Below are 23,753 nucleotides of genomic sequence, written 5' to 3'. Positions count from 1 at the left end.
TTGTGCCATCGCACTCCAGCCTGGGAAACAAGAGTGAAACTGTCTAAAAAAAAAAAAAAAATTACGGGCAGAAATGGCGAAGGCAATCCCAAGAGATGGAAAGTCACTGGTAACGAGTTTCCGTTCCGTTTTCATGTCTGTACACTTTCCCAAGATTGCCTGTGGATAAGCCAGACCTCCGGGGTGCCAGAAGAATAGGAAAATAAAGACACTTGAGAGAAAACCGAATCAACTCACTACCTTTGCTTTATTGCTAAGCACTTCAATCGCCACAACGCCCACCTTACCGCTCGGCCCTCCGGATTGAGGTTTACTTAGGTTCAAAATTTGCAGCCAGCTGGCGACGAAACCTGAAAGTCAGACAGCGCCAAAACGTAGACATAAGTCCCCACTCCCTCGTTTCGGGCAACACTTCTTTCCATTCTCAGCCCGTCTCCGTCAAGAGTGAGCAACCCCAAGCCTCAGTCTTGCAAAATAATCAGACTGCACGTGCAGTTTTCATACGAGGTGTCAGAAGTCAAAGCAATTCATCACAGGCTTGGAGAATAGGGGAACCCAGACCCGGCCCAGTCTTACCTGCAGGTAGCTGAGGGTCTGAGATTCAGGAAGAAACGTTTAAACACTAAGGGACAAAGTGGAGCCTAGGCCAAGGCTGGACGCCCAGGGACCAGGCCGGCCTGCAGCTTTCAAGCCGCCCTCAAAATCACGCTCGTGGCCCAGTTCTTCCCTGGATCTTAGCACATGGCGTACGCACTGATACAACTCTCCCGCTTCGCACTCGACCGCAAAAGAATGGAGGCGCGCGAGGCTCAAGCTTTTATAGAAACTTTCCCACCTCTGTCATTGGGCTATCCTGGCGGAAGTGCCCGCCTTCCCCTGCCGCTGGTACGCCCCGCTCCCTACCGCGTTGTTTCCACCAATCGTACCGTGGCATTTCTTTTGGCCGCGGTCTCTCGGACCCAGAACCGAAGCTCCTCCCTTATGCAGAGTCCGTGAAGCCTAACAGTGAGTGACGGATGAGCAAAGCCAATCAGACATCAATCTGCAACATAGAGTGATTCTGAAGCCGCCAATCCTGCCCCGCGACGACGAGGCCGCCGGAAGTCGTAGTTTCGGAAATGCCGCGCGTGAGGCAGCCGACCGAGCCCCGAGAGGTGGGGAACTACAAGTCCCGGCGGGCGCAGCGGCCGAGCGCTTCCGGCTCGCGCGTCCCGTCCCTTTCCCGGCCGGCGGCCGAGGGGGCATCATGAAGCGGGCTGGCAGTGCTGCCGCTCCCGGGCGGCCGCGGGCGGGTGAGTGTCCCCGCGGCGCGCCCGACCCGGAGCTCGCGCCTCGGGGCCGCGCAGTGGGGCGGGATCGGGCGCGTCGAGGTCGAGGCGAGGCGAGGGGTCGGGCGGGGGAGGGCGGGGCTGAGACGGTCGGGGTCGGGGTCCGGGTCCGGGTCGGGGTCGGAGTCTGCGTCGCTGTCCGTCCGCCTGTCAGTTGTCCGTCCCTCGCTCCGTTGTGTTCTCGCGCGTTCTTTACTCATTCCTTTTTCCTGCGTTCCCCGAGCCGCCCGGGTGCCAGGCACTGTTCTGGCCGCCGGGAGACTGCGGAGAACACGGTCCCAGTTCTCCTGTGATCGGCATCTGCTGCAGGGTTCCCCAACCTCCGCACCATCGACCACGCGGTCCGGGTCGCTCTTTGCTGCGGGGGGCTGCCCTGTACATTGTAGGATGTGGAGCAGCCTGCCTGGCTCTCGGCCGCTAGATACCAGTAAACACCCGCTCTTCCTCAATTGCGATAACAAATGTCTCCTGCGGGACAACTCCCCCTTATTCCCGGTCTAGACAGACAGGGTGGTGGGATGGACAAGAGATAGTCAAAATCATGGGGAGCGGCGGTATGTGCTGTGAAAGAAAGAAAGAGGGTGCTGAAAAAGTGAGTACTGGTCGGGGGTGGGGGCGGCGCTACCGTTAGCCAAAGGCCTGATGGAGAAGCAGCCAGTCCCGGGACGTGCAGGAGGAGCGTTCCAAGAAGAGGGAGTCCGATGTACAAAGGCCTGGGGTGAGAAGGGGCCTGACGCACCCCAGCAAGCCCTGGCAAGTGGAGAGGCGAAGTCGATGAGGCCGGACCAGGTTCACAGAGTGCATGGCGGGGGTGGGGGCGGGGTTATTGTGCTTTCAAATGACTTGGGGTTGAGGAAGCGCTGGAGAGGCGGGTCCGATCTAGGTCCGGTAAAGAGCTTTCTAGCTGTGTGTGGACCACAGACTTCGGAGTTCACTGGGGAAGCAGGAGAGACGGAGGCTAGGCCATCGTCTCCTAATCCCCACTGGGGTCCAGCTGTCAAGATATGGTTGTCTTGAGCCAGGCCAGAGTGGTCAGCTGGGGCTGAGTCTGGAGTCCAGGAGAGGGGCCTGCTGGATCCCACCCTGCTCTTGGGGGTGGAGGGCTGCTTGCTTGCTCAGGAATTTCACGCCGCCCAGCCTGTCTGCCCACCTTTCTCACCACCCCTCCGACCCCTTCCTGGGCACACACAGGCCCCCTAGCCCTCGCCAAGTGAGGAGCCTCCCTTTTCCTCATTCCTTCTCTTTGGGCTTCTCCCTTCCTAGACCCCTTTCCTGTGCCTCTCTATTGGGAATATCCTGACTTCACTGCTCTGGGCATTCATAGTTCTCTGTGGAAGCCCCGGGCCCCGTGTCCTGATGGGGAGCAGTGGTATGGGTAGCCTGGTCGAGGGAGGGGAGGGGCCAGGAGTTGGCACCCCAACCTGATGCCCCAACCTGAGGGTCTCTAGTGAAGTGACTTCCACCGTAGCCCACTGGGGCCGAGTGTCACGATATTTCTGGAAGTGAATGGAAAAGTTCAGGGTCTTTGGCACCCACCGAAAAGTGCCTTTGGCAGATTGAGTGGCGATTGGTGGGGCTCCTGCCCCTCTGTCTGCCTGTGTCCCCCACCAGGTTCCTAGCTCCTCCCAGGTCAGATTTGCGTTCAGCCATCACATGTCCCCACCCTCCCGCATAGGGCCTGGCACCCCATGGTTGGTGTGACTCTCGGCCAGCTGGTTGGACAAGGAATGAGCAGTTTGGGGAAAGGAGGAAGATGCGGTTGAAAGGCCTCCTGGCCAGGAAGCATGGGCAGCCTGGCTCTGGGATGCAGCCGCTCCCCGGCTTGGCATGGGACTGGCTCAGGCACTGCCAGGGCTCTGGATATGTGGTAGCTGTGGACGAAGCAGAAGGAATGGGACTCTGGTCACCACGGCACAGCCTGGGCCGGCCTCTCCACCTTCCTCAGTCTCCATGGTCTGCTCAGCAGAGGAGCTACTGTCTGGGTCGCCTTCCCTCTTGACAGGTGCATCTTCTCTTGGCTCCTTCCAGACGAGGGTCCGGCTCTACTCCATTTTTCGAGAAACTGGAGGCTGGGAGGGCAGGTACACAGCTGTAAAGTGGCAGAAGTGGAATTTGAACCGAGCTCTGTCTGAGCCCAGTGCCCGTTGCTTTGACCATGGTGTCACAGCATCTCCCGGACCGACGCCCTGCGGGATCAGGGAGGGCATGTGGGGAGGGCCAAGAACTGTTGGCTGCATGTGTCTCGGTCCGGCCTTCTCGGTGGGTGGGCACCGAGGACTTCACCAGGCCCTCTGTGTGGCTCATGCGGGAGGAACCTGTGGAGAGGGACCCACCAAGCCCTTAGTCTTCTACAGATCCCCCGCTGCCCCCAGCCTTGCTCCCTGGAGGAGGAGGGTGCAGCCAGGTGGGGCAGGTGAAAGGGGAAAGTGAGCACTGGAGGCTGGGGCTGGTCATGTGCAGACCCGGACGCCCTCACCCAGCTGGAAGAGGCCAGCTGCCTGGAAACTCGGGGTGGAGGTGGCCCAACCCCAGAAGCGCCCAGGTGGGAAGTGGGGGTAGCGACGCAGAGGGCCAGGACTGAGGGGCGTGGGACGGTGTGGGAAAGGAGGTGGCAGTGCGGTGGCACGCTGGCATGAGGGCGCTGGGTGGCTGAGTGGGTCAGACGGTCTCTACCCTCATGTTCCTGTTGCCTCTTCGGGCCCAGATCTGGCCAGTGTTTGTGTCAGCTCCCTGCTGCTGCAGGGCAGAAGGAAGGAGAGAGCCCGGGAGACTGAGCCACACAGGAAGCAAATGAGAACATACAGCAGGACTGGGAGACATGGGCTGGGGTGGGGGGGGCGCACACCGCTGCCCTTGGCTCTTGGGCAAAGCTCATGACCTGTTACTAAGAGTCTGAGGCCCACTTCACTTGGGTGAGAGCCAGGAATGCACTCCCCAGCCCGGGGCCGTGAAGCTGGGGTCTCTTCCTGTGCCCCAGGATACTCTCCCCACTCTGGATCCCAGCAGCCTCATCCTCCAGGAAGCCCTCTGGACTTCCCCTTGACTGGACCAAGTCCCCACACAATAGACAGCCATGACATACGGGAAAAAAGGACTGAGAGATGTCGCCAGCCCTCAAGGGGCCAGAGGGGCAGAAAAGGAATCTTTACTGTGAAGTTGGGGTAAAACCTTGGCCAAGCTGGGGGGACCCCCTCCCTGGAGCAGAGGGAGCTGTGGACACTGGAGAGGCTTGGCCAGGGCAAGACAGGCTTGGAGGCTGAGTGGCTGCAGTAGGAGCAGAGCTGGGGAGTTCAGAGGCCTCTGCAGAGCTGGGGCTGTGGGTGTGGGGGGCAGGGACAGGCGAGGGGGGCGCAGTGCTAGGAGGGAAGGGGGGCCAAGCTGGCCTCGGACCAGGGCCTGCTGGGGTTCTGAGGGGATCCTGAGGACCAAGGCAGGCAGAGGCCAGGGACACCCCAGGGGCCTTCGACGTCACACCCTGCCTATTTGGGATGGAAAAAACGTTCTAAGGGACGTCAGGGAACAGCGGCGGAAGTGCGTGTGGCTTTGCTATGGCAACCAGGCCTGTTTCTATAGAATTTAGCGGCCTGGGCTTGGGCTGGGGGAGCTGAGGCAGGGGCTGGGCTGGGGCGGGCAGTCTGTGGGTGCCCTGGGCAGGCTCTGTGATGCCAGAGGCCATGCTCGGAGCTCTGGCCGCAGTCCAGCCAGCCGGCCACACACAGCCCTGTGGCAGGCGGGGCAAAGGCTCCTGGAGCCATCCCAGGCTCCTCCCAGGGCAGTTGCAGGCCTCACAGGCACACCCACCCACGGCTCACTCCACACATATTCAGGGGACCCCCATACCCCACCTGCCCTGGATTGCTAGAGGAGCTGCTTTCAGGCTGGGCCTGGCCTCAGCAGGGAGCTGCATCTAGAAGCCCCCATCACCCCCACTCAGCAGGGCTCCCCTGGGCTGCTGCCAGGTGGGCGGGGACCCCTGACCCAGACCCCCCTCCAAGTGTGTCTGCAGGGAAAGGGGTGGGTGTCCGCATCCCACATGCCCCCAGGGCGATGCCCCAGCAGAGCCCTCTAATCCCAGCTTGCGGGGGCTGGGGAGGGGCTGCTGAGGGATATGCTGAAGAGGGGCTGGGGTGGAGGCAAAGAGGGGCTGAGGGAGACTTCCGCTTCCTTATTGTTCAGTGGCTGCCCCCAGGGCCCCGGAATCCCTGCTATGTGGATGTGGGGTGGACGAAGACCCTGGGCCTGAATCCCAGTTTCAGGTGACGTCAGGGAGGGGCTGCCCTATGTTGGCCCCAGGAGGAGGGGACAGTGGGAGGCCAATCCTACCCTTCTCCTCTGCACAGTGCCGACCCATGCACCTCGTCCCTGAAGGTCAGCACTGGCCTTCCCCAGGGTGGATGCTGCGTTTCCTCAAGGACTTTTCTCTTTCAAAGATCGAATCCCCCTGGAGCATCCAGCCTGGGTGGTGCAGACGGAGCGGGCGGTGCGGACTCCAGAAGGGCAGTGTGGTGGGGACATGGAAGGAGGGGCAGAGGGGCTGGTGGGGGAAAGCCCTGTCTCAGTCCCTAGCTGCTCCTGTAGCTTCTCCCAGTTTGGGAAGAGGCTCCAATGCTATAGAGCACCCCCCACTTCCCCAGCGCTGGGAACTGGGGGGTGGAGAGACCAGAGCACTGGAGGGGAGTTCTCAGTCTGGCTGACAGTTTCCTGCTCGGCCAGCCCCAGCCTTGATGAGTGTGGGGTGGGAAAGAGGCACCCTTCCTCTGGAGGACAGGGCATGCCCCCAGGACAGCCTCCCAGCCACAGGGGTGCCAAGCTATTGCACGTCCCAGCTGTGGCCTGAGGGGTCCTCTCCCTACTGGGGAAACTGTTATTGCAAAACCCAGCCCCTGGGACTGGGCTGAGGGGAGGCCTTGGGCATCTTGTGGTCCTGAGGATTGAGGTTGGATCCTGCCTTGGGGCCAGGACACAAGCCACTGACACCTCCAGCCCTGGGGTCCCTCCCACCTCCGTGTCCCTGGCTGGAGCTGAACACTGAACCCAAGTGAACTGGGAAGCAGCCTCCTGTGCAGAGCATCCCCTCCACGTCCCTCCCTCCCACCTCCCTCCACCCTCCTCCTCCCTCCTCCCTCCACCCCTCCCTCCGCCCCCTCCACCCCTCCACCCCTCCACCCCTCCCTCCACCCCCACCCCTCCATGCCCCCCTCCCCTCCACCTCCTTCCTTCCTCCTCCCTCCTTTCCTCCCCTCCCCCTCTGTCCACTTGGTGGTCTTCCCTCCTTCCTTCCATTCCTTCATTCTTCATTCCATTCCATTATTCCATTCCATTCCTCCATTCATTTTCATTTCCTTCTCCATTCCTTCACTAAGTCCGACCACCTAATTCCAGACAGGTATCACTAACAGAACTCCTGACTGACCTGAGGTCTGGAAGCTTGCAGTGCAGGGAGCCGATGGGTTTGTAAAATGCAAGTCAGTGTGCCTAGCTTGGCTTGCTTGGTGATCCCTCCCTGCTCGCATGGGGCAGGAGCCAACCTGGGGCTCCCAAAAGGGCTGAACCTCCCGAGCTGAATCGTGGAGCCCTGCGGTTCAGGCTATCGGGGCCTTACCCCAGTTGGGACATCTTCACCCCAAGCACGATGGCAAAAGGCAAGCCCTGGCCAGCTCTCCCCGACCTTCCTGCCAGGAGCTGCTGGAGATGGGATAGGTATGTGCCAGGGCAGAACAGCGTTCTAGACACACCACAACCACACCTCTGTCCCAGGGCTGACTCCTCTGAGCCTGGCTGCAGGTGTGTGGCACTGCCCACGCTCAGGAGCCCCTGCCTCTTCCACAAGAGGAGTCCCCTGCCAGCCCAGTCTGGGACACACAGGGCCGAGCCCCTCGAGTCGCAGTGGGACCTGGAGGAGGCCGAGGGAGGCTTTGGCCAGGCCCCATCTCCCAACACCATGGGATGCACAGAGCAGGTGGGGCTAGGTGGCTCGCGGCACTGCCAACTACAGGGGCTAAGATGTCGGGTTGAGGCCCGAGTCCTGAAGGCTGAGTGGCTCCAGGGTGGGTGGCCTTACAGGTGGCATTGGAAGGGACAGGTGAGCCTGGGCAGCCTAGAGAAGGGGAGAGGAGACAGCAGGGGTGGTAGGCAGTCTGGGAGCCCAAGTGCAGGGAACCAAGGGCTTGAGAGCCAGCCCCTCCCTGCAGACCTGTAGGCCGGGCTGGGGGGCCCTAGGCCAGACTGCGGCCACGATGGTGGGTGAGATGAGTGGCAACTTGAAGGCGCATGCAGGGCGGGCATCACCAGAGGGGCCCAGTCAGGAGGGACTGATGGAGGAGGTGCTGGAGCCAGCTGGACTCAGTGATGCCCCCTGAGCCGTGCTCCCACTGGGTGGGGGCAGAGACCAGCTCTGCCACTTTCTTGGCCTGGGGCTAGGGCTCTCCTGCTCCTTTCAGGTCCCTGGGGCCTTGGTCTGCAGCCTGGCTTCCCCAGGGTGAGAGCAGGGCTGCGGGGGTGGGCTCCCTGCTGCTGCGCCGCCTCCAGAGCACGCTTGTTCTGAAGGCTCCTGCCTTGGGAGCCGAGCCGTGGTGTGTCCTCACAGGGTGGTGTGTCCTCACAGGGTGGTGTGTCCTCACAGGGTGGTGTGTCCTCACAGGGTGCCGCGCATGGGCCTCGAGGTAGACAGTGTGGGTGGGCCCAGGACGGGAGTCCTGGGGGTGTGACTTTCCTCCTCACAGGGACCTCAGCTTCAAGCGGCAGCTCTATCCACAGGCAGCAGGAGACAGGGCTGTCTCAGCCGCGCTCTGCCGGGCTCCTGGCTGCCAGGCGGCCGGGGTCCTGAAAGCGGGACCTGCTCGGGAGGACGGGTGCCTGCTGACAGAGCCTGGTGCCCCACAGGGGGAGGGTGGGCATCATCCGGTACGAACAGCCCCTTCCCCGGGCTCTGTCCCGGGTGTTACCTGTTGGCTGGGTCTCCTTTTCCCTCTAATGTCTACCTTCCCCTGCAGCTGTCCCTGGGTCTGACCAGCACTCCCAGCACCCACAGAGCAGCCACGTCTCCCCCAGGCCCATCGGCCCCTGTCTTCTGGGGAGGGTGATTCCTGTGTGCCTTCTCCCTGCCCCCCTTCCCCACCAGCCCCTGAGTCCCTGTGGCGCGGTTGGGAGTGTGTGTGACCTGCGCAGGTTCCAGGGGCGGACTCGTCTCTCTCCTGCAGTTTTTTCCGTGCAGTGCGGTTTGTGCAGAGTTGGGTTCCGGTGACTTCCCCTGCAGGTTCTTTCTCTGGGGTGTCGCTGCTGTCTCCCCCTCTGCAGCCTGCTGCTGACTGGGTCCTGACCGTACCTGCCACGACAGGAAACACATTCGTCGTACCTTGACTGGTCCCTATGTGACTGGATCCCGCCACATGGGCCACACCCTGGGCCTACCCACCAAGGCCCAGCCTTGGCCCCAGGGACATTCAGCCTGGAGGTGACTGGCTGTGACTCAGGACCCAGAGGAGTAGAGAGAGCCGGGCAGGGGTCCTTCCACCTTGGGGAAGAGCTGGGTGGGCTCTTCAGGAGCTCAGAAGGGCTAAGTCTTGCCGGGCGCGGTGGCTCACGCCTGTAATCCCAGCACTTTGGGAGGCCGAGACGGGCGGATCACGAGGTCAGGAGATCGAGACCATCCTGGCTAACACGGTGAAACCCCGTCTCTACTAAAAAATACAAAAAACTAGCCGGGCGTGGTGGCGGGCGCCTGTAGTCCCAGCTACTCGGGAGGCTGAGGCAGGAGAATGGCGTGAACCCGGGAGGCGGAGCTTGCAGTGAGCTGAGATCCGGCCACTGCACTCCAGCCTGGGTGACAGAGCGAGACTACGTCTCAAAAACAAAACAAAACAAAACAAAACAAACAAAAAAAAAGGGCTAAGTCTTGAGGGACGGGGATGCAGAGCCGCCTGCCCGCCCCGGCCTCTGCATGCCTGGGATCCGTGTGAAGGGCCTTTGCCTCCTAGAGGCCTGCCTGAGCCGGTGCTGCTGGTGGAAGGTGGCTGCAGCGGCCCCATGGTGGTCCAGAGCAGGTCTGCATACTTGCAGCGGCCCGGCTGGCTCAAAGGGGCCTGGGCTCCATCTCTCAAGCCCCTCATTTGTGCTCCACCCACAGGAGATGCTGCCCAAGGACCCTAGATGCCTCTCTAGAGCATGAGCTCGGGCAAGAGTGCCCGCTACAACCGCTTCTCTGGAGGGCCCAGCAACCTTCCCACCCCAGACGTCACCACCGGGGTAAGGGCGTGCCCCAAGGGTAAGGGTCTGCCCCTCTGCATGCCCAACATCCCCAGAACCCCCCAGCATGCCCCAGGGACCTGGTGCTTCCTGCAGAGCTCCCAGCGCAGTCCCCTCCCAAGCTTGGGTCTCGGGGGAGCTCGCGTGTGTGTGTTGGGCATGTGAGTGCTCCGCGGCGCAGCTTGGTTGCATGGTTAGGCGTGTGAGTGCTGCGTGGCCTGGCCTGGTTGCGTGTTAGGCGTGTGAGTGCTGCGTGGCCTGGCCCAGTCGCGTGTTAGGTATGTGAGTGGGCTCCACATGTGCATGTCCTCCTTGTGTCCGGGAATGAGGCCAGGTCTCCTCCATCCTCCCTCTAGACCAGAATGGAAACGACCTTCGGACCCGCCTTTTCGGCCGTCACCACCATCACAAAAGGTGAGCCCTTAAGCCGAGGCCAGCCCAGGCTGGGAATAACTGGGGCACCCCCACACCCACCCTCCTTAGGACTGAAGGGCACTTCCTGGTGAGCCGGTGTTGCGTGCCAGTGCTGGGTGTGGGCAGCCTCACATCCCAGCCTCTGTCCTCACAGCCTCTCAGCCTTGGGCCTCCCTGCTGGACAGGAGTCGGGTGTCCTGCTCCTTGAGCCTTGGTGACTGTGCTGTGCCCTCTCCCCCTACCCTCTTCATCCCCTCTTGGGAGGCTGCCCTGACATCTCCAGCCCCACCACACAGCCCTGTCCCTTGTCACAGTGATCCCTAGCTTGTCCCCAGTCTCAGGCTTCTGGCCAGTCTCTGAAAGGTCCTGTGTGCCCGGAGGTCCTCTCTGGAGTTTGGGCCTAGGGCTTCAGTACCAGTGCTGCGGTTGTAAAATATTAATAGGAAAATATTAATGGAAGAGGTCCATAAGTCTGGTTTGTTTTTTTGAGACGAGTGTCACTCTGTCACCCAGGTTGGAGTACAGTGGCGCGATCTCGGCTCACTGCAACCTGCACCTCCTGGGATTAGTCCTCCTACCTCAGCCTCCCAGGAAGTTGGGACCACAGGCACCACCACACCTGGCTAATTTTATTTTTTATGTTTGGTAGCGATGAGGTGGCACCATGTTGCCCAGGATGGTCTCAAATTCCTGGGCTCAAGTGATCCTCCTGCCTCGGCCTCCCAAAGTGCTGGAATTACACGCATGAGCCACCATGCCAAACCCAATAAATCTTCACCTGCACATGACCACTGGGCAGGGTACACGACGGAAACCTGAAGCTTCCTTGCTGCTTCTCAGCCCTAAACCCTAAGAACCAGAGTGCTGCGGGTTGAACGCAAGCACCTTGCTCAGGGAGACCGTGAGGAAGTGGCAGCACCTTCTTCCCGAGGTGCAGGGCCAGGGACCCTAGTTCGGGGCGGGGACTCTGGGGAGACTTTGTTTCTGGCACTCTGCCCTTTGTAGAAGCACACCAGGTGCTAATTAGTTTTTTAAATTGCTCTGATAAACCTGGCCATGGGGTCACAGGGCCGCCAAGGACACCTGTTCACAGTAGCGCCTCTTTGCTGCCAGTGACCTCCTCAGGGGCTCTCCAGGGGCCCTCTTTTTTTTTTTTTCTTGGATGGTTCTTTTGGAGGAAAAAATAAATAAATATCATCCCTAATCCCACCCCCACAAAAAATGGTGCCTTTTCATCTACCCTTAGAAGCCCCATGGCCCCGTCACACGGCAGAAGGTGCCCAGGATGGGGCAGGGCATGGCTGCCGTGCCTGGCCCCTCAGCAGCAGGGATGAGCAGAGCCAGGCAGGGCGCCCCCAGGTGCCTCACCTGGCCCCTCATGACAGATGGGGAAACCGAGGCCCAGTCACACGGCAGCCTCTTGAGGCCTCGATTTTGAGCCCAGCACTGTTTGTGACATCCGAGCCTGGCTGGTCCTGAGTCCGGGAGGTGGCTCTCTCTGGCTCCCACGTGGACTGACCGGCCCTTCCCAGGGCAGCCCTGCCCTCTGGCCCTGGCCAAGCTGGGGTGACGTGCGGGCAGGAGGAGGGAGGGCACTTCAGCTCCTGCCTCAGAGGAGGCCACCAAGGCTGGGGCCACTTCCTGGTCCTGGCTGTGCCAGGGACACCAGGATGCGGTCCTGGCCCTTCTGCATCCCAGCCCCACACCTCGGCCTCAGCGGAACCTCTGTGAGTGGAGGCTGTCAGGGAACTCACCTGGCAGAGGCGCCTCAAGAGGCAAATAAAACGGCATCCCCAGCTACTGCCAGGCGGCCTTCAGAGTGACGGCTCCGTGTTGGCCATGGGCCTCAGCTGGCTCAGGCTGGGGTGCTGGGGAGCTTGTAGAGGCCTTGAAAGAAGACCTTGCCTGGGGTAGGCAGGGCTGGGGCTGGGCTGCTGGACTCAGTGTCCAGATGTAGACCGAGCCCAGCGTCCATGCTCCTGGCACTGCTTTGACCTTGAGAGGGAACCCAAACTTCCCCGGCACCATCCCTGCACGCTTTCTGCCTGCCTGGCCCTGGGGAGGGCTGTGAGCACGGGCCCCACCTCCGTCGCGTCTGCTGAGGGAGCCCCCACTCACGCACCAGCCATCTTGCCTTGCAGCTGATGGGACCAGCACCTACAAGCAGCACTGCAGGACACCCTCCTCCTCCAGCACTCTTGCCTACTCCCCGCGGGACGAGGAGGACAGCATGGTAGGTCCCCACCCCGCAGGAGCCCGTGTGAGCCTCAGCTTCCCCCCACCCTCCCTCCTGGGGGACCCGGTCCCAGAAGGAGCTGACAGTGAGCTGGTGAGGCACAGGAGAGGAACAGAACCTGTGGATACCCTGAGGCCTCAGCATGCATGGCAAGTCTGTGAGAAAGGAGGCTCCTGTGGCTGGACTGTAGGTGGCAGGGGGCAGCCAGTGAGGGCAGCTGGGCCCGATGACATGGCACCTGCAGGCCAGAATGAGGCATATTTGGCTCTATCTTAAGGGAGGTGGAAGCCACAGAAGGTTTGATCAGGATAACACAATAAAATATATACTTTGAAAGGTTGCTTTGCTGCTGAGTAGGGAATGAGTGGGGTTGCTGGGTCCAGGCAGGGTTTGAGGAGGGGTCCTGATGAGAGGAGGGAGAGGAAAGGTGTGTGGACCTAAGCTGTGGGGACACCAGAGGGAATGGGGTGGGGGCTGCGGAACCTGTGCCAAGTGCTGGGGGAGCCAGATAATTCCCTGTTGCTGGCTGTGTTGGGGGCAGAAAGGTTCAGGTCAGTCGGGGGCTGGCTGCTGGTACCTGAGCCCTGTGGCCAAGGTCTCAGTGGTCATTCCCTGCCATCCTGGTCAATGGCACTCATTGCTGAGCTCTGGGCCTACCCAGGGGACAGAGGCCAACTCTGCCCTGGGCATGAAGGACCAGCCTAGCGGGGGGTGGGGGCGTGTGGGGCCTCCCTGGCAGCTGCTTCTCTCCAGTGCCTTGGACACCAGGTGTAGTGGCCCTGCTGGCCCTCTTGGGACCGAGGCCTTTTCCTTTTTCCTTTCTTTTTATTTTTTTTGAGATGGACTTTCACTCTTATTGTCCAGGCAGGAGTGCAGTGGTGTGATCTCAGCTCACCGCAACCTCCGCCTCCCAGGTTTAAGTGACTCTCTGGCCTCAGCCTCCCGAGTAGCTGGGGTCACAGGCGTGCGCCACCACTGCCGGCTAATTTTGAATTTTTAGTAGAGACAGGGTTTCTCCATGTTGGTCAGGCTGGTCTCAAACTCCCGACCTCAGGTGATCCGCTCCCCTTGGCCTCCCAAAGTGCTGGGATTACAGGCATGAGCCACCGCACCCAGCCTTCTTTTTTCATTTCTAACAATAAGAAGAAAAGATTTTTTTTGTTTCGTTTGTTTGTTTGTATGTTTGTTTGTTGAGATGAAATCTCGTTTTGTCACCCATGCTGGAGTGCAGTGGTGCAATCTCAGCTCAACTGCAACCTCTCCCTCCTGGGTTCAAGCCATTCTCCTGCCTCAGTCTCCCGAGTAGCTGGGATTACACATCCGTGCTACCATGCCCAGCTAATTTTTGTATTTTTAGTAGAGATGGGTTTTCACCACATTGGCCAGGCTGGTCTCAAACTCCTGGCCTCAAGTGATCCGCCCACTTTGGACTCCCAAAGTGCTGGGATTACAGGCGTGAGCCACCTTGCTCGGCCAGAAAATAAGTTTTTAATTAATTGAACAAACACACCCGTGTGCCGGGTGCTAGGCCGAGGGTGAGTTGGGTATGTCTGGGCCCTGTCCCTTGGGCCTCTGCCTGCTTTAGTCTCCACAACCCGAAGGCCACGCATCCACCATGCTTGTGGTTCCCATAATCACCTGCTATCCCCATGGGTCACTATGGCTTTAAAGAGGGGCGGACATCTTCTCTCTTTGCCCTTAGGCCCACACAGGGAGTCCCCTTCCTGCCCTTTCCCCTGCCCCCCAGGCCTGGCCGCCATTAGCCCCCATGCCCAGGCGGGCGGGAGACTCTGGGGCAGCAGTGGGAGGCCGGGGAAAGTGGGTCCCGTGCCAGCTACTGCTCTGCTCTCCCCTCTGGGGCTCTCCCTGCTGCCGTGGGGCCTTATGACTCCCTTCCTCTGACTCCTTTCTGCTCTCTACGTGCTGTTTCCATGCAGATGGGCCCTTGGGACCTGAAGGGAGGTGGGCACACGGGACACAATGCCCCCTCTGCCGGCCTTGGGACTGGCTCTGCCCCTGTGCTCTGTGGGTTTCATACCCAGGGCTGCCGGGAAAGGGGCCAGAGGCTCCGCAGAGCAGCAGCAGGGCCCCAGGTGGCCGTCCGCCGCAGCTGGGCCCCTCTGCAGTCAGAGCGCCACAAGAGGAACCTTGGGCAGCGTGGCTCTCGGAAACTTCTGGAGGTTTCCAGGCCAGAGGGGAGGAAGGGACAGTGTCTGCCCCTCCCCCAGACTCCCCTGTCGGTAGCTCAGGCAGAGGCAGGCACCTGTGTCCCTCACTCCTGCCCTCGGGAAGCTCAGCTGAGGTTCTGTGGGGGCCTGGCCCTGCCTTCCCTCTGAGCCTCCCGGCCGGGCCTGGTGTACCCCAGCAGCAAGGCCAGACAAGCAGCCAGGCCCGGGGGGCACCTGGAACCCAGCCGCCGCTCCCTGCCAGCCTTCCTGGCCCTTCCATCCTGCGGTCACGGCCTCGGCTGCCCGGGATTGGCTGGTGGAGGTGCCCCCTCACGGCCCACATTCCCTCACGGGAAGCAGGAAGCCGCTCGGGTATGTGGAATTGAATAGCAGGAAGTCTCTCCATTTACACAAAGAGAGGTGGCAGGCGTGAGCGGGCAGCCCAGCACCCCGGCCCAGGCCGCCCAGGCAGGCAGGCAGGGACCTGGGCTGCATCAGCTCCCCACACCCACCCACGGCCCCTGTGGACGAGCAGAGTGCCCGCAGTGACCGGGGTGGCCCCAGGGGTGCTGCTACCCTCCCGGGCTGGTTCCTGTCCTCCCCAAGGCTCTGACCCCGTGCGGAGCCCCCTGACACGCGCCTCTCCCTCCGCGCAGCCCCCCATCAGCACTCCCCGCCGCTCCGACTCTGCCATCTCCGTCCGCTCCCTGCACTCAGAGTCCAGCATGTCCCTGCGCTCCACATTCTCACTGCCTGAGGAGGAGGAGGAGCCGGTAGGTGTGGGGGACTCAGCGCAGAGCGGCTTCCAGGGCTGTCACTGCAGCGGTAGCACGGAGGCACCGTCCCCTCCGCCATGCCAGCCCAGCTCACGGGGAGGGCAGCTGGAGCCTGACAGGAACTGCAGTGCTTGGTCCGTGGTGGGGACTCGAGGGGCCAGGCTGAGTCCCCTGGGTATGTGCCCCACTCCCCTTTCTCAGGGCTGCCCGGGAACTGGCAGTGGAAAGCACGGGGCTCCGGCGGGGCCCTTTCCAGTCTCACCCCAGGAAGGAGGCAGGCGAGGGCGGCCAATACTGGGTAGCTGGACTCATCTTCCTGGGCTGGGCCATGCCTCTGGGGCCACAGACCTCGCTTTCCCTCTTGGGCCCCGATCAAGCCCCCCAGCTCTAAGCAGGCCTCTCTCAGGATGTGCCCCCGTCCTCAGAGGACAGCCAGGCCTGGAGCGAGAGCACCTGGGTGCCTGGGTGGTGGTGGGGCTGAGGGTGGCCTCCCGCCATTGCCTGCCTTTCACACTTGGTTCCAGGAGCCACTGGTGTTTGCGGAGCAGCCCTCGGTGAAGCTGTGCTGTCAGCTCTGCTGCAGTGTCTTCAAAGACCCCGTGATCACCACGTGTGGGGTGAGTCAGCCCCCCTTCCCAGCCCCCATGCTGCCGGAGGCCCCCACAGGACCGCAGGCCTCTCAGGGGCCGGGGCTGCTGGTCCCTGGCCTCGGTTGAGGCCTGGTCTGGCTGCACTGGGATTGGGGTGCAGTGAGGCCTGTGGCTGCCATGGCCGTGGACTTGGGGAAAAGAGGACCCTGTGGCTGCCCTCAAGTCCGCCCTTTGCCTCCACAGCACACGTTCTGTAGAAGATGTGCCTTGAAGTCAGGTAGGCTCGTGCCCCAGCCGAGGCCTGGCACTGACCGTGCCCCTGGCTGCCGAGCAGAGACGGGCAGCTTCTCCCTTGTCCCCCGCACAGTGACCGGGCCTGTTTGGCCTCTGCTGGGGGTGGGATGGGGCTGCAGCAGTCCTTGGGATGCTCAAGCTGAGGCTCAGGCCCTCCATGAACAGAGTGGGGACACCCCAAATTCTAGTGTGTCCAGACTCAGAGACCCCATAGCAGGTGTGGGCCAAGGCTCCCCAGGTCAGGGTGGGCACCCTCTGCGGAGGCCTTTCTCACTGGTGAGGCTGTCGTCCTCCCGCATGGCGCCCGCTCCTGCCTGCCTGTCCACACTCTGCCCTCTGCCCTCTTGGCCCCACCCCACACTTTTCTGGGCACAGCTGAGAGTATCACAGGTGACACTTCCTCACCACCTGCTGCTCCTTCTTGGTGGCCCACCTGTGCCCCCGTTCCCATGTTGCATGCCTCAAGAGGAGCAGATGGACAGGAGATCTGACCCCCGTTAAGAGGCTCATGCCCACCCCGGTGAGGGAGCATGTTCCAGGCAGGCCATGGGGGTCAACACGCCCTCCTCCCCCAGAAAAGTGTCCTGTGGACAATGTCAAACTGACCGTGGTGGTGAACAACATCGCGGTGGCCGAGCAGATCGGGGAGCTCTTCATCCACTGCCGGCACGGCTGCCGGGCGGCGGGCGGCGGGAAGCCCCCCATCTTTGAGGTGGACCCCCGAGGGTGCCCCTTCACCATCAAGCTCAGCGCCCGGAAGTAAGTGCCCCTCCCTGGGCACCTTTGCCTCCCTGGGGGCTGCCTCTCGGGGCTTTGGCTCAGGCTTCCCCGCATCCCACCCTGGCACAGGGACCACGAGGGCAGCTGTGACTACAGGCCTGTGCGGTGCCCCAACAACCCCAGCTGCCCCCCACTGCTCAAGATGAACCTGGAGGCCCACCTCAAGGAGTGTGAGCACATCAAATGTCCCCACTCCAAGTACGGGTGAGTGGGGGGCGGGCGGGGGCGGACGCAGTCCCTCCACAGGCTCCGCTAAGAACCGCCTGCTTGCTGGTCCCGGGGAGGTGGGTCGGAGCTGGGACCACACCAGGGTCTGTAATCCTCTCTGAGGCCCAGGAGCCCAGGAGAGGCCCAAGGCCCTGGAAACACAGAGGTGGAGCCGAGGGCGGCCAGGAAGGTGGGCATGGATGCTCCCGCAGCCCACCAGGCATGGGCGGAATTGAACAAATGCTGGGGTTGAGAGCTCTGGAGAGGGAGGTGGGGGTGGGAGGAGAGGCAGGAGCCCAGTTCTTCAGGGCAGGGAGGCTGCCGAGGGGCATGGGTTTTATCCTCAGGGAGTGAGGAACCCTTAAACACCTCTGCAGGGGTGACGTGATGGTACCTCACTTGTGAAGCTGCCCAGGGGTAGCTGGGTGGGGAGGAGGGGCAGCTGGACCTGGGGTGCAGTGGCCACAGGGCTGGAGCACTCGAAGGGGATTCTTGGGGATAGGGAGGCACCAGCAGGGACCCACCAGGCAGGCAGGTGGGCAGCTGTCCTGTCCCCGCAGGTGCACGTTCATCGGGAACCAGGACACTTATGAGACCCACCTGGAGACTTGCCGCTTCGAGGGCCTGAAGGAGTTTCTGCAGCAGACGGACGACCGCTTCCACGAGATGCACGTGGCGCTGGCCCAGAAGGACCAGGAGATCGCCTTCCTGCGCTCCATGCTGGGCAAGCTCTCGGAGAAGATTGACCAGCTAGAGAAGAGCCTGGAGCTCAAGTTTGGTGAGGGTGGGCACTGGGGCAGGTGGGGGCCTGGCCACTGCTCCGGGCACCAGTGACACCCCCTCTCCTCCTGCTCCTCAGACGTCCTGGATGAAAACCAGAGCAAGCTTAGCGAGGACCTCATGGAGTTCCGGCGGGACGCATCCATGTTAAATGTGAGTGGGCGGGGCTGCAGGGGCTGGGTTGTGAGACCCAGGGAAGCTGGCGGCCCTGGCAGGGAGGCCTCCCCTGGCCTTGGCTCCACTAGTCAAGATCAGGGGTCTGTGTGTGGCAGGGACTCCTGTCGCCCCTGCTCACCCCTGGCCCAGGGCAGCAGGGGCAGAGAGGCTGCACTGGCCCCACAGCAGCCCTGCCCACCTGCCCTCTGCCCTGCAGGACGAGCTGTCCCACATCAACGCGCGGCTGAACATGGGCATCCTAGGCTGTGAGTATGGGCCCGCCGCGGCTCCCACCTGCCCTCCCCGTGGACCCCTACGGGGCCCTCACTCACTGCTCCCGTCTCTGCAGCCTATGACCCTCAGCAGATCTTCAAATGCAAAGGGACCTTTGTGGGCCACCAGGGCCCTGTGTGGTGTCTCTGCGTCTACTCCATGGGTGACCTGCTCTTCAGCGGCTCCTCTGACAAGACCATCAAGGTAGACGGAGTCCTACCTCAGTCTCCGCAGCCTGGATGGGTTGGGCACTACTGCATGCCTGGCACTGCCAGCCTGCCTATAGGTGGGACCTTCTCCTGGGCAGGGCTTTCTCCCATGGGCGGGGCTTTCTCCCATGGGCGGGGCTTTCTCCCATGGGCAGGGCTCCCTTACTCATTCCTGTCATGCTGCCCCTTGGCACCGGGCTGACCTTGCTGGGACCCACTGTGGCCCTGGTCTCTGCAGGTGTGGGATACATGTACCACCTACAAGTGCCAGAAGACACTGGAGGGCCACGATGGCATCGTGCTGGCTCTCTGCATCCAGGGGTGAGTCCAGGCACGTGTGTGACCAGTGATTCCCAGGTCAGGAGATGTGGTGCTGCTACTCCGTGGGCCGTGAGCCATGAGCTCGAGCCTGTGTAGCTATGTGTGTGCCCCACCTCTAGGACGCCCTCCACCCGGAGCAGCACTGGCTCCCTGGGTAGCAGTGTGTGGGCCCTTGTGTGGCCTGCACCATCTCTGAAGTTGTGTGTTCCCAACAACTGGCATAGCCAGCCTCCCAGCAGAACCTTGTCCTGGCCCCGGTGCTCCTCGTGCAACCAGAAGATGGGGGGACCTTAGGGAGTGAAGGCAGGAGCTCAGCTCTCCTCAGCCTGCAGTCAGAGCCCAGGGCATAGGGACCACGGAGCAACTACCTTGGCCACCTTCTTGCCTCCAGGTGGCCTACCTGCCTGTCTCCTGTCGTGAGGCTTTGTGGGAGCAAGCGTGTAAGCGTGTGCGTGAGAGATGCTCGTTTTCAGGAGGCGGCGGCTTGACTGCCAGCAGCCGGCCCTGGGATTGACTCAGTGCTAACGGGCGGGTAATTACCTCCCGGCTCGCTGTCAAATGCTTTCCAGGCAGGCATCAGGCTGGCTCACCCCTTCCAAGGTTCCTGTGTGGAGACTGGAAAATAGGCTGGAGCTTAGGGACACAGCAGTGGCCTTGGCCCTGGGCCACGCTGCTAGTTCCTGATGGTTGGCATGGACCTCGAGCCCTGCCAGGGCGGTGTCAGCAGGGACACAGCTTCTCCCACCGTGACACACTCTCTGCTTCCCCAGGTGCAAACTCTACAGTGGCTCTGCAGACTGCACCATCATTGTGAGTGGGGCCTACAGGCGGGTGGGCAGGAGGCAGCCCAGGCCTGCCTCAGTATGTAGGTGCCCCAGGGATGTGCTTCTCCCCATCTGGGCTCCGGACTCCAGACTCCAGGTGACAGGGCTTGGTGCCCTGAGGCTTCCGGTCCTTCCCCAATCAGGTGTGGGACATCCAGAACCTGCAGAAGGTGAACACCATCCGGGCCCACGACAACCCGGTGTGCACGCTGGTCTCCTCACACAACATGCTCTTCAGCGGCTCCCTGAAGGCCATCAAGGTACGGGTGGAGGGTGTGCCTGTGTGTGTGAGTCACTGAGGTGTCCCTTGCCTGCCCAGCCCACAATTGTAGCCATCCCTGCAGGTCTGGGACATCGTGGGCACTGAGCTGAAGTTGAAGAAGGAGCTCACAGGCCTCAACCACTGGGTGCGGGCCCTGGTGGCTGCCCAGAGCTACCTGTACAGCGGCTCCTACCAGACAATCAAGGTGCACCTGGGTACACCTGGTGGCCACAGGGCCTTGTCCCCTACCAGCACTTCCCAGACCAGCACCCAGGGCTCCATCTGCCCTGTTCCTACCTTCGCACATGCCCTGGCTGGGTGGGTGGGCTGCCCAGTGGTGCTGAAGCCCTGGGGCTGCAGGGCCCTGGAGGTGAAGCACCTGGCCTGGGACCAAGTGGCCCACGATTACTCATAGATCTGGGACATCCGAACCCTCGACTGCATCCACGTCCTGCAGACGTCTGGCGGCAGCGTCTACTCCATTGCTGTGACAAATCACCACATTGTTTGTGGCACCTACGAGAACCTCATCCACGTAAGGCCTGGGCGTCTGGGTGTAGGGCCAGACTGTGGCCCCATCTCCCCTGCCTTGCTCAGTGTCTTTGACCTGCCTGTGCCCACCCCTCCCAGGTGTGGGACATTGAGTCTAAGGAGCAGGTGCGGACCCTCACAGGCCACGTGGGCACTGTGTATGCCCTGGCGGTCATCTCGACACCAGACCAGACCAAAGTCTTCAGTGCATCCTACGACCGGTCCCTCAGGGTGCGTGCGGGCCCAGCGGTGGCAGGAGGCTCAGAGGGCGGGCAGCTGAGCTCCAGCGGGCCCTCACGTCCCATGTGCCCCCAGGTCTGGAGTATGGACAACATGATCTGCACGCAGACCCTGCTGCGTCACCAGGGCAGCGTCACCGCGCTGGCCGTGTCCCGGGGCCGACTCTTCTCAGGGGCTGTGGATAGCACTGTGAAGGTCAGTGTCCATGGCTCGGGCCATTCAAAGGGGCTGCACAGGATGGAGCGGGGGTGGGAATGAGGAGCTGGCAGCCCCAGCATGAGGTGGTGGAGGGTAGGTATATGTGACAGGTGTGGCTGGGCCAGGGTGGCTGGCCGCAGGACACCTTGGTGAAGCAGCCCTTTCTCTGCAGGTTTGGACTTGCTAACAGGATCCAGGCCAGGCCGTGGCTTCCCCTGGACCAGCCCTGGACCTATCTGAGCCAGGCTGGCCACATGGGGTGGTCTCGGGGTTTCTGCCTGCCCTATGGGCACAGGTGGACAGGCTTTGGCAGCCGGGCAGTGCCCTCCCTCCCCAATGCTCGGCGAGCCTCCCTCTACTCGGCACTATCCTCGCTGCCCAGCCCCTCTCTCTGGGTGCCAGGTACGACGCTTGCCCCGGCCCACCCTCCATCCCCACCCTAGATGGAGCGAGGGCCTTTTTACTCACCTTTTCTACTGTTTTTAGACTGTGTGTAGATTTGGTTACTTCCTGGTGGAAATAAACACTCCACAGACTGTGGCTGTGAGTGGGGACAGCTCCTCGGGACAAGGGGGCTGTGTGGCCTTGAGGTTGGTGTGCATAGGCACTGGCTGCTGTGAGTGGGGGGGCATGGGGCGGTTTTCTCTGGTGGACCCCAGGACTTCAGCCCACTCTGGGGCCTCCCTGCTAGGAGGCAACTTGTCACACCCGAGCTGCTGGCCTTCAGACCCATCTCCCCCAACACATGTGCCCCCAAAAAGTGAGCCAGGCACTTCTGTTTCCTGCTGTTTATTGACAGCCAACGGCAGCGCCTTGCCCAAACCTCCCCTCCCTGCCTGCTGGAGCCCAGCCTGGGCCGCCCACTGAGGAGAGGCCTGGGGGGACAGCTGGGCACGTCCACTTACAGGGAAACACGGGGTGAGACAGCGGGAAGGGGCCCTGCACGCACGGACGCCACCTCCGCCAGCCGCCTCCGCCCGCCCCACACCACAATCGCTGGTTTTCGGCATTTTTAAAATTTTTTTTTTTTAAGAAACGTCAAAGTTGTGCCCAACACTGTGGATCAGCAAACACGATAGAGACCAGTCAGTACTTCTTGGAGGGAGCAGGGACAGAGAGAGGAAAAGGGAGGGTGAGAATGACCACACGACACAGCCTTGGACCATGAGCAGAAGCGTCCATGGGAACTCCGGCGGGGTGGACAGGCTGCCTGCGCAGGCCCCAGAGGAGGCCAGGCACGCCCTCAGAGGAGCTGCAAGCCCCTGGCCTGGCCTGCTACGTGCCCTGCTTCCACGTGGCCGCCACACTGACACACCCACATTCACCACACCCACCCGCGCCCCGATACAGCCACGCCAGGAGGAGGACATGGCCGCCAAGAGCAAGGCACAACCTCGAGTTCTGGGGGCGCAGAGAACTTAGGAGAGAAGCGCGGAGGAGCCCCCGCCTGAGCACCCGCCCCGGGGCCCCAGCCTTCCACCTGTGCTAGCGGCCTGGGGCCTCCACTCTGGCCGGAGGGAGGAAGGACCGCAGGCAGACACCCTGGTCCTCTTAACAGCTTTTGTCCGGAGCTAGACTCTTGTCCTTTCAGTTGGTAAATGGTTTTCTATAGAATCAATAATATTTCTTTCTTTAAATATATATTTGTTAAAGTTATACCTTTTTGTTTCTCTGGGGAAATCCGCCTCAGCTCATTCCCAATAAATTAATACTCTTGATAGCTTATATTCTGGGGGTGCGGTGGGGCAGGGGGTCCCCTGTCCCTTGTGCTGCGCCTGAGCGGCTGACCGGGCGTCCCGATGGGCAGTTCTGTGCTGGGCCCGGGCCTGTGCGCTGCCCCATCCCTGGTCCCGGGGCGCCCTCCCCTTCCGCACAGGCAGGAGGCCCAGCAGGTATTGCACGGGGAGCAGCAGGTGGGGAGGACGCGCGGGCGCGGGGTCTGCCCAGAGCCCTTGGAGCCCCCGGCCAGGCGGTCCCCGGTGGGCGCCCCGGCCCGACCCCAGGGGCCGGAGTTGTGCTTGTGCGGGGCCCTGCCCGGCCGCTCGCGCCGCGCCCAGACGCGCCCATCCTGAGGTATAGGTCAGTGTGCGGGGAGGGCCCGGGCGGCGCAGGCGGGCCCGGCGAGGCGGCGCTCACTCCAGCATGGCGTCCAGCTGGTCGGCCAGGTCGTCGAACATGCTGCCGATGTCGTCCAGGATGCTGCCCGTGCTCTTTTCCGCCGCCGAGTCGCTGCGGGGCGCGCGGCACGGGGCGTGAGCGGGCGGGGTAGGCCTGGCCACGCCCACTTCGGTCAGGACACGCCCACAGCCCGCATCTCCGTCGGGCTCCGCCTACCGCACGATGACCTCGACCGAGCCCCGCTGACGCCGCGCCTGTCCCTACTGAGCCCCGCTCACGCCACGCCCATCTCTACCAAGCCCCGCCCATCTGCTGAGCCCCGCCCTCCGCCCGCTAGGCCACGCCCCGCACCTACCGCGGGCCCTGCGCGTCCTCCTGCCGGATTTTCTCCTCCACCGCCTGCAGCGCCGCGGCCAAGCATGCGCTCGTCTCCTCCAGCTTCTGCCGGGCGCTGTCCCCCGGCGAGGCGCCTTCGGTTGGGGCAGGGGGCGCGGCGGCGGCAGCGGCGGCGGCGCGCGGGGGCTTGGCGGGCACGTGCAGCGCAGGCGGGCCGGGGGACGGGGGCTTGACGGGGCTGGTGCCCAGCGAGGGCGGCGTACCGGGCGGCTTGGCGAGGGCGGCGGGCGGCTGGCGCGCGGGCGAGGGTGTGGGCGAAGGGCCAGCGCTGCCCGAAGGCAGCCCCGCGGCCGCCTTGGCGGGCTTGGGCGCCGTGGGCGGCGGAGGCGGCTTGGGAGACACGGGCGGCGGTGTGCCGTGGGCGCGCTTCACCTCTGCGGGAAGGACCACGCTGGCACCAAGCGGACA

The 23,753-nt window shown here is 62.5% G+C and overlaps 2 protein-coding genes, 1 long non-coding RNA gene and 1 other non-coding gene across 8 annotated transcripts in view; 1 reads left to right on the top strand and 3 right to left on the bottom strand.

Moving 5' to 3' along the window:
* Window positions 1–228: 228 nt before the first annotated feature.
* On the bottom strand, window positions 229–815 carry LOC101026671. Its single transcript, XR_163162.4, has 2 exons — window positions 577–815; window positions 229–350 (listed from the first exon to the last, which is right to left on the bottom strand). It is a non-coding gene; the product is annotated as an uncharacterized LOC101026671 (long non-coding RNA).
* On the bottom strand, window positions 457–539 carry LOC116271362. Its single transcript, XR_004179924.1, has one exon. It is a non-coding gene; the product is annotated as a small nucleolar RNA SNORD60 (small nucleolar RNA).
* A 350-nt stretch (window positions 816–1,165) lies between the features above and the next one.
* TRAF7 (TNF receptor associated factor 7) lies at window positions 1,166–22,487 on the top strand. Of its 3 annotated transcripts, none has more exons than XM_003916371.5 (21): window positions 1,166–1,292; window positions 9,454–9,572; window positions 9,929–9,986; window positions 12,128–12,219; window positions 15,047–15,163; window positions 15,691–15,783; window positions 16,000–16,033; window positions 16,626–16,809; window positions 16,900–17,034; window positions 17,598–17,815; window positions 17,897–17,970; window positions 18,191–18,239; window positions 18,323–18,450; window positions 18,694–18,776; window positions 19,547–19,586; window positions 19,744–19,860; window positions 19,945–20,067; window positions 20,278–20,397; window positions 20,493–20,624; window positions 20,709–20,828; window positions 21,004–22,487. In XM_003916371.5, exons 2-21 carry the CDS (start codon window positions 9,492–9,494, stop codon window positions 21,016–21,018), a joined length of 2,013 nt encoding a protein of 670 aa, XP_003916420.1. In that variant the 5' UTR covers window positions 1,166–1,292; window positions 9,454–9,491; the 3' UTR covers window positions 21,019–22,487. The 3 variants fall into 3 exon arrangements, with proteins under 3 accessions (XP_003916420.1, XP_031514437.1, XP_031514438.1); XM_031658577.1 differs by having other exon boundaries at window positions 16,900–17,028; window positions 21,004–22,470; XM_031658578.1 differs by lacking the exon at window positions 1,166–1,292 and having other exon boundaries at window positions 9,540–9,591; window positions 21,004–22,470.
* Window positions 21,605–23,753, bottom strand: part of CASKIN1 (CASK interacting protein 1) — a 19,263-nt gene continuing 17,114 nt past the window's right edge. For all 3 annotated transcript variants that reach the window (XM_031658576.1, XM_031658575.1, XM_031658574.1), the window contains 2 exons: window positions 23,305–23,719; window positions 21,605–23,060 (listed from right to left, as the gene is read on the bottom strand). In XM_031658576.1, the coding sequence (XP_031514436.1) occupies window positions 22,964–23,060; window positions 23,305–23,719 (512 nt within the window). In that variant the 3' untranslated portion in view covers window positions 21,605–22,963. The remainder of the gene's footprint in view (window positions 23,061–23,304; window positions 23,720–23,753) is intronic.

The sequence above is a fragment of the Papio anubis genome, chromosome 18 (assembly GCF_008728515.1).
Source record: "Papio anubis isolate 15944 chromosome 18, Panubis1.0, whole genome shotgun sequence".
In the NCBI taxonomy this organism is placed as follows: domain Eukaryota; kingdom Metazoa; phylum Chordata; class Mammalia; order Primates; family Cercopithecidae; genus Papio; species Papio anubis.
The sequence above is the reverse complement of the archived record's forward strand: the minus strand, read 5'-3'. Positions and strand labels throughout refer to the sequence as shown.